The following is a 15,710-nucleotide window of genomic DNA, read 5'->3' as shown; positions in this document are numbered from 1 at the left end:
AGCAGACCTCAAAACCCAGCTGGTTCTTTTCTTTGCCTCCGTGTGTGTGTTTTCGCCATTTGTTGGCACTCCGCGGGACTAGGGCTGGGTGTGTTAGCAATTACTGGGGGCGAAGCAGGAACAGCACTGCCTTATCTCCCTGGTTTCCCAGTGTCACTAAATGCATTTTATTTTGAGATTCCTCGTGGTGCTTGGCAAAGATAAACAAAATCTTCCATCAGGAAACCTGTGAGCTATTTCCACAGGAAGTTTCAAATCACTAAAGTAAATAGAAACTCTGCATGATCTCAGTGGTGTTACTTGGGCTCGCTTGGGTTCTAACCGCCAGGACGGGACCTCATAAATGGCAAGCCTGGGGTCTTTGGAGAAATGATTCGACTGTGGCCCGTGTGCGCACGACGGCTGACGTTTTACTCCTCAGGCTTGGAAGATGTCCCAAATGTAAAAAGATGCTGAGTTAGAGGGGCTGTTTCTGACACCTTATTGTTATGTTGAAAATGCGTCTTAGCTGCTTCGGCATCTTCTGACCCATCCTTGGCTTTTCATTTTAAAAGCAGGAAAACCTTTGCTGGTCTCCTCTCCAGCCACTGACAGCTTCATAGGCCACTGTTAGCTCCCAGGTTTCAAATGAATACTTTGGCATTTCTTCAGACGTGACACTTTATAATAAAGTCAAAGCCTAGAGTAATCAGAAAAACAAGCAAAGGCCGATTTAGGAAAGAGTTGATATGATATCTAATTTGGGACTATTGTCCCCCTAAGGTTTAAAGGCTTCTTTATAGCTTTGTGTGCAACGGATAATAATAATAATAGCAGAACATAATGCTTTTCATCTTCAAAGTACTTTGTAGAATGTTGGCCCAAATTCTTTGCTCAAATACAGACATGCCACCAAGTGACCAGCAATGGGAGGGTTTTGAGAGCAGGTCAGTTCGGGGCCAGTGACCAATGATTTCTTTCTTTTTTTTTTTTTTTTAAATCCTCCGGGGGGGGGGGGGGGGAATGCTCCCAAATGAGACCAGGGAGCTTGAGCGCAAAAAGCTGAGTGAAGGTCAAGGTTAAGGAAGCCGAGGAGGCACGCTCCTGAGGTGTTGCTGGAGACAGAGATGGTTAGCTGGGGATCGACAGGAGAGAAATGGCTTTTGATGGCACGGTAGCTCTCAGAAGGTGTTCCCTACGTTTTTGAGAGGAAACTTGATTTTTAGAAATTACTCTCCCCCTCCCCCATCGGAGCATCCGGCGGCTCTTCCAGATTAGTTGACTGCATTTTGTTCTCGTATGTCCAAGTAGGACCGTCCCCCTGAAAGGGTACCTGAGCATGTGCCGTGGCTCTTCTCTGCCCACTGTGCCAGCCAAGGGCAGGCAAGGTAGATAGCACCCCAGCAGGATGGGTACTATCCATCCGATTGTAGGAAACTGGGGAGGCCAGTTGGTTTTTTTTACTGGCAAAGTCTAGGCTTAAAGTGGTGCAGGGGCGCCTGGGTGGCGCAGTCGGTTAAGCGTCCGACTTCAGCCAGGTCACGATCTCGCGGTCCGTGAGTTCGAGCCCCGCGTCAGGCTCTGGGCTGATGGCTCGGAGCCTGGAGCCCGCTTCAGATTCTGTGTCTCCCTCTCTCTCTGCCCCTCCCCCGTTCATGCTCTGTCTCTCTCTGTCCCAAAGATAAATAAAAACGTTGAAAAAAAACTTTTTAAAGTGGTGTTGACTGGCATGGTTCAAGTCTCCTACCACGTACCTGGGACTTACTCACTTACTTTGGAGAAGTTTGACCATTAAACTACCCTTGGGTTTTTTTTGTGGTTTTTGTTTTTTGTTTTTTGTTTTTTTGGTGTTAAAAAGAAACAGAGGCACGAGGAGAAACCATAAGAGAGAGGAATGCTTTTAAATATTTATTTTTTGAGAGAGATGGCGCGCAGGGGAGGGGCAGAGAGAGGGAGACAAGATGAGAAGCAGGCTCTGTGCAAATAGCGGGACTCGAACTCGTGAACCATGAGACCGTGATCTGAGCTACAGACGGACATTTAACCTACTGAGCCGCCCAAGTCCCCCCCATCCTTGGTTTTTAGTTCAAATGGCTCTTTTACGACTTGCCCATTTCGCCCAGTCGCCAGGAGGAGTCCTGTGCAGACTAAAGAAATGGGAAACGTGGTCATCATTCCAAGTTGTAAAACACATTCCACTCTGTTGCCCCAGACAAGGAAAATGTCCCCCCCCCCCCAATCAGCCTGCTTTGCATTTCCTGCCTCGCTTCTGATGGGCTGCCCTTAGGTGGCTCTTACCTATGTCGGATCAGTTCCCCAGAAAGGAAGAGACACATACTCATCCTTTTAAGGCTGATGCTGAGAGAATTCGTGTAGGAACGGTTGTTAAGATCTGTGACTGTCTCCCGATGAGACGCCTTGAGTTTTCTACGAACTGAAGCTCTTTGTTCTTGTTTTACAGACGTGCCCAACGGATTTCACGTTAACTTGGAAAAAATGCCGACGGAAGGAGAGGACCTGAAACTGTCTTGCACAGTTAACAAGTTCTTATACAGAGACATTACTTGGCTTTTGCTGCGGACAGTTAAAAACCGCACAATGCATCACAGTATCAGCAAGCAAAAAATGGCCATCACTAAAGAATACTCTGTTACTCTCGATCTCACCGTCAAGAATGCTTCCCTGGAAGATTCAGGCACGTATGCCTGCAGAGCCAGGAACATATACACAGGGGAAGAAATCCTCCAGAAGAAAGAAGTTACAATTAGAGGTGAGCACTGCAGCAAAAAGGCTGTTTTCTCTCGGATCTCCAAATTTAAAAGCACACGGAATGATTGTACCACACAAAATAATGTAAAACATTAAAGGACTCATTAAAAAGTAACAGTTGTCTCCTATCATCTTGATTTATTGTCACTGTTGCTACCTTTCCGGCTCAGAGGAGATGCTCCTCCCAAAATGAGTTTGGAGATGATAGTGATGTTGAGCTCCCAAGGTCCCAGCCCGGGGCTCCCCACTCAGGCTGAGGGGCTCTGCTCTCTGGGGCCGACTTGGTGCGCGTTTGGATTTGGAGGATCCCTGCGGCGCATTCTCTGTTTTTTTTTTTGTTTTTTTTTTTTTTTTGTTTTGTTTTTTTGTCAGTCTTTGCTGTCTCCTCCTGCCTGATAAACAACAACCTGGGACTGATCCTTTCTTCCCACTCTGATGCCAGCCTCTTTGTATTTTTAAGTGTCGAAGCTACGCAAACTGAATAATTTAAACACGTGCGCTGGTTTCTGCCAAAGATGGACGTGAATAAGTTAATCTTCCAGCTCAGAACGAGTACAGTTGAACTTGAGACTCTGTCGGACCTCCGTCTGGTTTTATTTTGTACTATTTCCTCCGCTCTTGATTTGTAAATGGCACCTGGATAGCAAGTTATAATGCTTATTTATTTGAAAATGCTTTTTATTATTATTATTATTATTATTTTTACAGTAAGCACATTAATCTTAAACTGGAGTTCTAAAATGGGCCCCAGGAGTGCAAGATGTTGGTGTAGTTCAGAGGTATTAAAGCTTTATCACAGTATGAATTAAGAATGCCCACCGGAGTCCAGCCGGTTCGTAATCCGGGTAACCAGGCCACTGGTCAGCACGGGGCCTCTGAGTGGACCAGCAGCCACTGACCGCCTCTGACAAAAAGTGGATCCTGGCTTCATTTTACGAGTATTTGTCCCCTGGTTATTCTTTTAAAGAACTCCCTTCTCTCTCGGTGATGGCATTCAGAGACAAACCACGATCCGTTTATCAAGGAAATCAAGGCATTCGTGAACCGAAGGTTGAATGCATTCTTCTAAATGCGCCCATCAAACAAAGTCCACTTTCCCTGTATGCAGATGGTGATAGGATTTTTTGGGGGGATTAAGAAATGGCGAAATCCCAGGAACAGAATTCAGGGAGCCGTGTTTAAATCAGGAGAGATTATAATCTCTTGTAGGCTTGCATTTGAGGGGAAAGTGATTTTTTCACCAATTTAATATGCATTGTTCTGTTGTTTTCATCAATGATCGATCATGATATGTGACTTGCATGGACTATTGGAAAACAACCTCCGGGGACCAAAATAGCCGGGGCTGAGAACACAGTGGCCGGGCAGCTCAATAGAAGGTGACATTATGACAACTTTTCAGGCTTGGGAACTCACCAGACCGTTTCCTCCTTTAGGTAACAGACCCTGTCCCACGGGCTAAACTTGTCTTTCACGTGGGAATTGCTTTTGTCAAGTGTGAAGGAGTAAACAATAGCATTTCCCCAGAATGCCCGTTTCATGGAGCCCCAAATGCTCTGAAAACAATTAGGAACCTGGAAGTTGTCAGCCCAGAGGAAAGAATAATCAATTGTATCTTGAAATTTTACCTATGGCTCTTTTTGTCTGGCGTCTTTGTTCATTATAAGTCAGCGTGTTCCTTCGGGAAACAATGCCTCAGTGGCCCAGATCGTGGGGACTCGATTTGGACTAAAGCTGAAAACACAAGTAAAACGGCTGAGGGATATCACTTCTGGAAAAGATGGCAAATCAGACGTGCAGAATCGATCATTTCCTTCCCCTTGAAATTGCAGTTGCGAGCTTCGCGGGGAGGGGAAGGGTGTTAGTATTCGCAGGAGATGATCTTGAGAATTCCATCGAGTAATTCATTGTTCACTGTGGAATTCGTCCTTCCAGAGAGTTTCGGAAAGAAAGACCAACTGGGTGGGTTGTGTTTCGTATTAGTCACTCTTTTGGGTGTGGAGGAAGGGGAGGTGGAGAATGGGGGAAAGGGAAAGAAAAAAGAGCCGAATGTGGAGAATGATTGAGTTGGAGTAGAGGACGTGAGGCTGGTTCCTCAGTCCCCCTTCCAAGTGGAGAAGAGAACACAAGATCTTTATGAAAACCTGGCAGATCTCTGGGGCCAGAGCAGTGAAGAGCCAGTGGGGAGTGATCTTTGGCTGTTGATAACCAGCAGAAATAGTCTGTTAATTCGGATTTTCTCAGTTGGCAGGGATCAGCTTCCCTTTGTTAAGTTGTGGAAAACAGCTACCCATTCCATCCAGCCACTGAGGCTTAAGAACAAGGGCTCAGTGTACCTTTCTCACTTGAAATGTCAAAACAGATGACGAGGTATAAAGGGCGAATGGATAAAATGATTCCTTGGTTGACTGGTCATTAAAGAAACCGGTCAAAAATGAGACTGTTCACCGAGGAGGGCATTTTTTTTTTTTCAGAAATGGGTACAAAGAAAAATATGTTTGTCTGAACTTTGTGTTTAATGGGGGGTCGTGTGCTTATTCTGCAGCCTTTGGCCGCCTCTCTCTTGCCTGAAGTTTGTCCAGGGCAGATAGGGCCTTTAGGAATCCTCATGGCATTGTTTCCAGTACACCTGTCAGGGAAGCCAAATCCTGTCTGCGTTGGTGATGCTATAGTTTGTAGCTACGGTAATAATTTGGGTGTTGGAGGCCTTGTATCCAGACTTCCTTTTTGATAATAAGGCCTATGGGCGATGACAGATTGCTGTATCCTATTTAGTGCATGGTTGAAATAGTAAATATGGTAGGGGAAGCTATTAAAGGTGTAACTCGGTGAGGTGTGTCTGAGTTTTAAACGAGATCTGTCAAATTTGGCTTGCCACCTGAACTAGACTAAATAGTTAATATGACCCTGTTTTTCGCTATCCTGTCTTGTTTCACCAATCTGTTTAGAGTCTTTGCTGTGTAAAAAAAAAAAAAGAAAGAAAAATGTCGAAACTGTAACAATCAAGCACGTACAAGTGAGCAGACTTGAAGATGTTGCTATCTGACTGCATTTTCTTTTGGGAAACACCACGTGACAGGTGGCCCAGAATGCCAACACAGAAATGTTGAAATGGTTCTGCCTGGGGGGGCGGGTGCAGGAGAGATTAGGAAAGATACACCGACAGAAGGGGAAAGGGCCATGGCAATCATTCATTCCACTCTGCGCTTGAAGAGTTTCTATGTCAGGGCTCTCCTCTCAACCCTCTTTTTAGCCTTCGGATCCCATGTTGTGTAAAGTGAGGAAAGACCAGCGAGAAGCGTGGAAATCAAAATTTAATGAGAACGCTGTTCCTCCCGCCAGATGAGTAACCCTGCCGGGTCAACGTGCTGTTCGAGTTAACGTGATAATCTACTTTTTCACCTGAGATTTCTAAATTGCTTCACCGAATGCTCATCCTGAGAGTTTCCCTGCAGGAACAAAAAGAGAAAGGTTGTGGGACCGGGCAGAACCCTGCAGGAACGGGGGAATCAGGGCCACTGCAGTGTGTCACTTCTTAGAGCACTGTGATTACTCCCTGGCTGCTTTCACAGTGTTAGCACAATAAGATGAGGAAATGCAAAAGGGTCAGAGAAAGCTCCCTCTGTCTGATTGAAGACAGTGGCGCAGAATGCGTAAGTCACGCCAAAACTCTTGATTTCTGTTCCAGGAGTTGCAACACGGGCGGGGGGGGGGGGGGCGGGGGGAGAGGAGGAGGATTGGGGAGGGTTAGGACTTGTCTTCTTCGTCCTTTTCACCTTGGAAGCTTGAGCTACCCATGCAGCACTCGCCTAACTAGAATGTATACACATCAGCAGGACTGACTACTTTGTTACATAGAGACGCTGTACTCACTGGGGCCTCGGGGTGCTGCTGTTCCAATGTGGGATTTTAATGTTGTAATGTATTGTATCCTAATGTATTAAATTCCTGTTGTTGTACTATATCGGTCGGCATTTTATTAAAATAAATTGTATTGTATCATATTTGTATGTTTTAAGAGAAAATAATATAAAATACAATACTTGTACTATTATATAGTGCAAAAACCACAAACCTTTGCCTCTGCCTCTTGAATTAATCCTTCGGTTGCTTGCACTGGGGAAGGGGTGAAGGAAGGAAATAATCAATAAAGCTTCCAAAGTCCACGCAATTCTCCTGTTGGGACTGCTACCTTACAATTTAGGTTACAGATAGCTGAGCAACACAGACGTGGCCTCACAAACACATCAAAAAAACTACACACAAAATTACATTAGCTCATCATGAGAATACTAGGATTTCTGGAAAGATTCGTTACGAGCCTGTATCCAAAATCGCCTTTTTCCTTTTTAAGCTCCTCAAACAGTAGGCAAAATCCTCAGGATTTTGAAAAGCGTCTCTCACAAAAGGAAAACTGGTTGGCCAGGCGGAAAAAAAACAAACACCTTGATCCTGAAACCTAAAAATATAGGGCTCTGTTCTTGATTTTACTCTGCATTCTAACAAATTTCCATTGATTGTAGCGATTCAAGAAAGACGACGCAGTAGTTTAACGGTAGAAGGAGAACTTAGGAAACAAAATGTGAGGGAAACCTGACGGTTGAGTTTTGCTGCTTCTCTATGTGAAGTATTGATGTGCATTTGTAACAAGGAATACAGCTAATGAGTAGTAACAACCCCCTTTCTTTATTCACTAGATCAGGAAGCACCACGCCTCCTGACAAGCCTCAGTGATCGCACGGTGGCCATCAGCAGCTCCAGCACGTTCCGCTGTCATGTTACTGGTGTCCCAGAGCCTCAGATAACCTGGTTTAAAAACAACCACCAAATACAGCAGGAACCCGGTAAGAGATTGTTTTTCTCGAATTCCCTCTTTCTCATCATTCTCTTCTTCCTTTAACGTTCCTCTCAGCTCCGTTCTGTACATCGAGAAACACTTGCGGACAGAGCTCTGGGTCATGCTTCTATTAACAACTTCTTTTTTTTTTAATGTTTGTTTTTGAGAGACAGCGTGGGCGGGGGAGGGGCAGAGAGAGAGGGAGACCGAGAATCCGAAGCAGGCTCCAGGCTCCGAGCCGTCAGCCCAGAGCCCAACGCGGGGCTCGAACCCACGGACCGCGAGATCATGACCTGAGCCGAAGTCGGACGCTCAACCGACCGAGCCACCCAGGCGCCCCATTGTTTATATTAACGTCTAATGAGGAATATTATTAGAGTTAGTTCTTTTGCACACCATATTCCTAACCCTGTAGAAGGATCCATACAGAATCTGCTGTATGGTACATTCATAAAGAAATGGTAAGAGCCCCTCAGAAAACGTGTCAGTTCAGCTTAACAGAGAAAGTGAGGAGTTGGTTCCTTGGCTTGAGGTATGGCAGAACTTTGAACATCTGGTGTATACGAAGTTCAGGGTAGTTTTGTAAGCTTTTTTTGTTTTTTTTAAGTTTTTATTTATTTTTGAAAGAGAGAGAGAGAGAGAGAGAGAGAGAGAGAGAGAGAGAGAGACAGCATGTGAGCCAGGGAGGGGCAGAGCAGGAGACAGTATCTCAAGCAGGCTCCAGGCTGAGCTGTCAGCACAGAGCCGGATACGAGGCTCGAACCCGTGAACCGTGAGATCATGACCTGAGCCAAAGTCGACGCTCAGCTGACTAAGCCATCCAGGCACCCCTAGAAGCTTTTTAATTCACCTATATCAATTTTAATGACTTGGTAAAAAGATGATTATTTTAAATGATAGAATACTGGTTTAAAAAAAAAAAATCTAAGTTAGTGGTCACGTCTTAATTTTCTTTCAATAAAAAATATACCGAAAACCACCAGATTTAAATCAGTAAGTATCAACACTGTCTGTTGCCTGCCTGATAATTTTGTGGTTAAACAAGATTAAAAGGAACTCATTTATAATTTTACTTAATAATTCCACTTATATTAAAACTGCCATTTATTAATTTTTTTTAATGTTTATTTATTTTTGAGACACAGAGAGACAGAGCATGAACGGGGGAGGGGCAGAGAGAGAGGGAGACACAGAATCCGAAGCAGGCTCGGGACTCCGAGCTCTCAGCCCAGAGCCCAATGCAGGGCTCGAACTCACGGACTGCGAGATCGTGACCTGAGGTGAAGTCGGACGCTTAACCGACTGAGCCACCCAGGTGCCCCTGTAACTTTTTTTTTTTTAATGTTTGTTTATTTTTGAGAGAGACAGAGACAGAGCATGAACAGGGGAGGGTCAGAGAGAGGGAGACACAGAATCTGAAACAGGCTCCAAGCTCTGAGCCATCAGCCCAGAGCCCGACGCGGGGCTCGAACTCACGGACCGCGAGATCGTGACCTGAGTTGAAGTCGGATGCTCCACCGACTGAGCCACCCAGGCGCCCCCAAACTGCCGTTTATTTACAACAGCCCAACAACCGAAATCAAATGACTGACTGGCAATACGGAATGGTCCTTAAATGTGAGTCCTCCGCTCAAAACAGAATCTCCGTTTGAGCCTGATGCTCACAAAGGGGTTGTGGTAGACCATCTCCAATGTTAAGGTATCTTAGAAAGGCCTTCCTCTAGGCCAGTCCCAAACTCACCACGTCCCATCAGTTTTCTCCATGAGCAGCGCCTCCTCTCGTACTACGTCGTCTGCTTCATGGTCCACACCAGAAGCGGGTGACCTCCCCTCCGTCCTTCTCTGGTCTGTCACCAGGCTGTCCGGGTTATGCACGTAAATGGGACATATGCCTCAAGTCCTCCCTTCCCTCCGCTGTCCTCTTGTCATCTTCTGGGTTCAGAGAACATCTCCTGACTGGTCTCTCTGCCTCTTTTTTCTCTCTTTGCATCTGTTTTCTGCACAGCTGGATAAGAGGCGGCTGTGAACCTGGCACTTCCCTGTTTGCAAGTCTTCACGGGCTCCCTATCCCAAGTTCAAGCGTCTGACAGAGGAGGCCCTCAACAACTGGCCCTCGCTACTTCCCCAACTCCAAGCTCGCCCTCCCCTGTTGAACCTTAAGTTCTAGCCGTCTCCAAGCTCTTGTAGATCCTGGGACGCCTAGTGCTGCTTCAACACCCTCTGCTTCTTTTGTTCTTGTGTCCCCGCTGCCTGGAGTGCCTTGCCTTCATCGAACGCCTCCCTGTCCCTTAAGACCCAAGTCAGGTGTTCTTTCTCCAGAAAGCCTTACTCGTCTCCTGCACAGAGGGGGCAGTCTTTATTATTCACAACTGTTTCTCTTCGCTCTTACTGAGTTGTTCTGTGATCATCGGTCCATCTGCGGATTGTCTGTGCCTATTCCCACGGCTCTCTTACTGTGGGTCTGCTCTCTCACTCCATGTTTGCCATCATATCACATTCATCCTGAGGGCAGACAGTGCAACCTTCCTCTTATCTGTGTCTTCTCTCTTTGTCCTCCAAGCTGGCATAGTGCTTGGCAACCGATAAATGTTTCATGAGCGAAGGAACGGATGAACGTTTTTCAGAAAATTTTATTCTGTCCTCAGCGAGGTTCACCTAGTAGCACAGATGTCTGGACTTCCGGGTGGTTGGGGAGACTCTATCTTAGGATTTTTAAAGCTAAAGGGACCGTTGGGGTATCTCTAGTTCCATTTGTAGAATCGAACATTTAGACCCAGCGAGGTAAAATGATTTGCCCAAAATGACACAACCTATCTTAGATAGGTTGTTTCACAGAAAACGAATCCCTTGAGGCATTCTACCAAAACAAAAGGATGAATGAACACACGAATAAACACGTTTGTGTTGGGAAACAGTGCCTGGAATAGTCTCCCTTTAGCGATTCAGAGTCCACGTTAGTATATCAAAGACCTCAAGAAGTCCTGTTTTAAAGAAACCAGGCAAACTTCTTTAAAGTATTCCCCCAACTAACTTGATCACCAAATACATTTTACAAAATACTAATCTAAGATGTTGGGTGTTTCTTTGAAAGACGTAAATTTGGCTGATGTTGAGTTTTCATACTTTGGATGTGGGTTAAAGAATTAGAGTTGAACTGGGGCACCTGGGCGGCTCCGTTGGTTAAGCATCCAACTCTTGATTTCAGCTCAGGTCATGATTTCGTAGTTCGTGGGTTCGAGCTCCACATCAGGCTCTGCCCTGACAGTGTGGAGCCTGCTTGGGATTCTAAGCCTTTGGAAAGCTATACTGAGAGTAAATTTTAAAGCCTAAGTAATACTTAAATGTATAATGAAATATATAATTATAAATGTATATTTACAAATATAAAACATATAATTAAGGGGCACCTGGGTGGCTCAGTCGGTTAAGTGTCCAACTTCAGCTCAGGTCCCGATCTCACGGTTCGTGGTTCGAGCCCCGCGTCGGGCTCTGTGCTGACAGCTCAGAGCCTGGAGCCTGCTTCGGATTCTGTGTCTCCTCCTCTCTCTGCCCTTCCCCTGCTCACATTCTGTCTCTGTCTCTCTCTCTCTCTCTCAAAAACAAACATTAAAAAAAAACTAAAATATACAATTAAATATATGTAACGAAATATATAATTATAAATACAACATTTACAAATAGAAAACATATAATCAAATATAAATAGATAATGGCTTGAAATCAGTTAAGCTGATTATTTCAAGTTTAAAGAGCCAGAAAATAAATTGCACGTCCTTTAAAGACTTGCGACACGTGGCGACTCAAAAACCATTTATATACCGAGAGGATTTCGGTGGCCTTGGGTCATTGATAGGATCTGGCCCATCATCATTGTCATTTGTTAAATGGCAACGCACCCGAGTCCAAAGAAAATATGAGAGAGGAAGCAGGGCACACGTGAGAGCTTGTGCTCAGGACGAGTGGCCGTAAAATGCCTGCTGAAAGACCATAAGGGGAGAACTTTTCTCCTCCCTCCTCATTTCCTTTCAGGAAACCCTTCAGAGGGGCACAGCCATCCTAGAGAAGAAACGCAGTTTCGAGAAAGCCTGACGAAAGCTGAGCAGGACTTTCTTGGGCCACGGGGCATCTGCAGGAAAAAAGGGATGATAAGCACACAGGCCCCGGAAAGCGTGTGCACGGGGGACGCGAGGCAGCCTCCGCCAGGGCAACCCCGGGGAGAAGCAAGCAGGCACCTGCAAACCACACGCCCACCACCCATGGAGCGGCCCTCCACGCCAGCCCAGCTGCCGGCCCTCCAGGGCCTCTGGGGCCCCAAGTCACCCTGGACTCCCACCACTCCTGGAGGGTCTTTATTTCCCCTCCTGGGAACCACAGAGGCTGCCTCCACTGGAGATCCTTCTTTCTCATTCTAGTACGTCGGGACCCTTCCTTTCCTTCCATGTCTGGTTTATTTGCAGTTCATGTCACAGAAGGGTTATTCTCTAGTTTTATGTGTGCCCGTTTTTAAAAGCTCTGAAGACCTAATAGCTTAACAGGTCTTCTTCATTAAATAAAAATGCCTTGAGCGCTCAACCAGGAACCAAGGCACTGTGTGACCTTGACAACGACCTCATTCACTTTTCACAACTGTCATCAGAGGTAGGTACCGTTAGGAGATGCATTTGGCAGATGTAGTTTAACTTCACGAGCGCTGACTGGGTGCCTGTGCCTGTTCTGAGCGCGTCACTAAGGTCGATTAGTTTCCCCTTCATAACAATCTTAGGAGTCTTGCTAAATTACGACGCCTGTTTTCCAAAGGATGGAACGAGGACACAGACGCACAGAGAGGAGAAATAGCGGCCTCCAGATCACAGAGCCGGTGCCTGGTGGGCAGAGGCTGGGACCAGACCTTGACTCTGGGGCCCACACTCCGAACACTGGGCGTGTGGGGCTGACTGCGCCTGTGTATCACTTCCAAGTCACAAGTTTTAGTGACTCCGTGGATATTAACGTCATATTCGTCAAACAATATTTTCTCCTTTCTAACCCTTAAAGCTTAAGCTCCCCAAAGACTGCAGTTTATTTCTTAAATGTTAAAAATGTAAACCATATAAAAATATTTAAAACTTTTTTTTTTTTTTAAAAGCAGGCATGCCCACGGGGCGCCTGGCCGGATCGGTGGAGCATGCGACTCTTGATCTCAGGGTTGTGGGTTCGAGCCCACGTTGGATATAGAGATTACTTAGAAATAAAATCTCAAGGGGCGCCTGGGTGGCTCAGTCGGTTGAGCGTCCGACTTCGGCTCGGGTCACGATCTCGCAGTTTGTGAGTTCTAGCCCCGCGTCGGGCTCTGGGCTGATGGCTCAGAGCCTGGAGCCTGCTTTGGATTCTGTGTCTCCCTCTCTCTCTGCTCCTCTCCTGCTCCGTCTCTGTCTCTCCTGAAGAGTGTTGAAGAGAAAGGCAGTCTGAGACATATTTACTCTGAAAAGACAGGTGAAGAGAGAATTGATCAGCTAAAGTGAGTAGAATGTCCAGGACCGGACAGGAAAGACCAATGTAACACGGAAGGACCGATGGGAAGTTAGGGGTGGATTCTACTGGCCACTGGCTGTTTCGAGTACGGTTTGATTCTCAGGAGTATACAGGCTGCAAAGCTCATCTAAGAAACATCCATTTCCATTGGGTTGAAAATTTAAAGGGTTTGCACCCAGCCTTGGGGCAATGGTCTGAAGTCACCGTGGAGGACATATGACCTCCTCCTCAGCACTGCTCCAGCCACCTTCTCAAGGGCCCGGCAGTTCCTCCAAAATGATCAGAAAGTCACCTTTCTACCTCACACTCTTCCCAGATTCTCCACCGAGGTCCTAAAAGTGTTCAGAGCTGTGACAGAGCTGGGCAAGCATGCAGGTGGGGCTGTTGGCACGGAGCGGATGGCTCCGTAAGGACACCAGATGAGGGTGCGAAGCGGATCCAGAAGGCGGCCTGTCTAGCTTCGTTTTGCATCGACACAAGCGCAAACCTGATTGTGCAGAGAAAAGTGGGATTTCTGAAAAAGTCATTAAAATGCTGGAAAAAGTAACAAACTTTCCTCCGAAAATATTTAAGAGAGCAGAAAACAGTGCCACCCTGAGACGTTTTTGGTAAAACCTTCCCTGAACCGAGAAACCGTCAGCGACCTATTGCGTAAATTACATTTCTGTGGCAGCAAAACGTTTCAGACTACGTTAAGATTAGAGCTATTTTAAGTTTAAGATTAGGCTATTTTAAGATTGGAAATAACAAAGAGCTGAGAAAGAATAGATTTGCTCTTAAGTAGCCTGAGGCTGGGGTAGGAGAGAATCACTCTGACCCGCTGATTAATACCGCTTCCTAAGTTGGATCTTGGTTACTAGGACTATGTATCTAATGACCTGAAAGGGACATCTTTCCTGTCACCACTAGATCCCTGATACGAAACATCTTCACCTGTAAAGTGCATATTCACATGAACGTGACCAGCTGCCCTCGGACTTCAGGGGGAACAGAAATGATGGCTGAAATACAAAGTGGTTTTCATAGAGCTAGGAAAGATCTTGAGGAAGGTAGAGGAGAGAAGTGAGTGAGGGTGTTAATACCTAGGGGTAATAATGTGACTGTCACCCTCAGAATCCACAGCTTCGCTTGATGTCTTACAGAACATAAAATTCAGAAATGTTAATTAGCTTTTGCAAAACCTGAGTGGTAATTGTCTTATGAAATCCACCTTTATGGTGCATAATGAATGAAGAAACATTGCAGGAAAGCGTGTACGGGATTCCTGGAACACGTTGGGGAGTGCGTGGGAGGGGGAGCTGACTGCTCTATTTATCACCCCCACCGAGCCCCATCAGTCCGCTGATGTGATTGGCTGAGCAGCTGCTCTCGGTGTCCTTTCTCTCCAATATGTGTCTTTAAGGTAAGGGGCGGGGGGGGGGGGGTCCATGTACCCAGACCAAGAAGGGCCAAGCTTCACAAGTGACCATACCAGTAGCTTCTTTCCCCAGCCAGAATCTTCCAACAAATTCTCAAGGTTGAGTCGTATCCCCCAACGACAATAGAAGCATAGGGGGCGTTCTGAAGATGTTGCGGAGCCAAAACTCGGTTCTTTTCTAAGGATCGACTTCCATTTAGAAGGTGAGGAGAAAGGAGTGGAATTAAGGAAAGAGTACAGTGAGGTAACAGCAAGGAAAACGTCTTGATTGGTACTGCTGGAGTTCAGAGCTGCAAGCCCAACCCCAGACGAAAGAGGAACCCTGACTTTGATCACAGCCTTGACGTGGTGAAGAAATGGAGACTGACACTTTACGCAAGTCTGCGACTGCTTGTTGATGTCCGGCTGGTTCAGTGCGACCATGGTTCACCCTCAGAAAAGTAAGATAACCTGTGGGTAGAGTCCCATTTTTGTATTCAAAATCGCCAGAAGTTATTTATGGAGAATCAATCTTGACATCCAAATATGACTCTTTGCTGAAATACTGTCATTTATTTAGGTCTTGCACATACATACATATGTAGCTAATCATATCGTAACGCTTTGCCCAAAGAAAATTGCCTGGACGCGCCTTCCGGTACAGCATCCTTATCCCCATCCAGCCCAGAAAAGCCTCCTGAAACGTGTGAGCCACAGCAAGACCCAGCCGAGGGGATCACACGGCAGACCGCACAGACCCGCTCGTAAATAGCGGGGCTGTCTGCTGGTCATTTGAGTCTTTGGTGCTTTCTGAAAGTCCTCTTGATTTTCAAATGAAATGAAAAATTTAGACCATAAGAAATAAAAAACGAACTTGAGAATGTGAGCGTCACTTCAGAAAGGGCCTCCCCACCCCCCGCCTTTGTGTGTGTGTGCGTGTGTGTGTGTGGCAAAATGCACATGACGTAAATTTTACCATTTAATCGTTAACGTGTACAATTCAGTGGCACTAAGCACAGTCACAAAGTTGTGCAACCATCACCACTATCTAGTTTCAGAACTTTTTCAGCACCTCAAACAGAAACCTTATACCCATTAAAGCTTTTTGACTGTGAATGAACCTCGTCTTTTGATTCTTTTTGTGACCTCTTGCCACGCACGGAACTGGAGTGTGAGCACGGCCAAGATCAGCAGCCTGTTTTGTTTGACGACCAGCCA

The 15,710-nt window shown here is 46.1% G+C and overlaps 1 protein-coding gene across 4 annotated transcripts in view; it reads left to right on the top strand.

Annotated features, from left to right (window-relative positions):
* Positions 1–15,710, top strand: part of FLT1 (fms related receptor tyrosine kinase 1) — a 178,802-nt gene that overhangs the window by 98,057 nt on the left and 65,035 nt on the right. For 2 of the 4 annotated variants that reach the window (XM_023250349.2, XM_045047390.1), the window contains 2 exons: positions 2,441–2,749; positions 7,446–7,592. In XM_023250349.2, coding sequence (XP_023106117.2) covers positions 2,441–2,749; positions 7,446–7,592 — 456 coding nt within the window. Of the gene's footprint in view, positions 1–2,440; positions 2,750–7,445; positions 7,593–9,590; positions 9,614–11,614; positions 12,013–15,710 lie in introns of those variants that run through there. The other 2 variants (XM_045047454.1, XM_023250359.2) reach the window with 2 other exon arrangements.

This window comes from Felis catus, chromosome A1 (genome assembly GCF_018350175.1).
Source record: "Felis catus isolate Fca126 chromosome A1, F.catus_Fca126_mat1.0, whole genome shotgun sequence".
NCBI lineage: Eukaryota > Metazoa > Chordata > Mammalia > Carnivora > Felidae > Felis > Felis catus.
The sequence above is the reverse complement of the archived record's forward strand: the minus strand, read 5'-3'. Positions and strand labels throughout refer to the sequence as shown.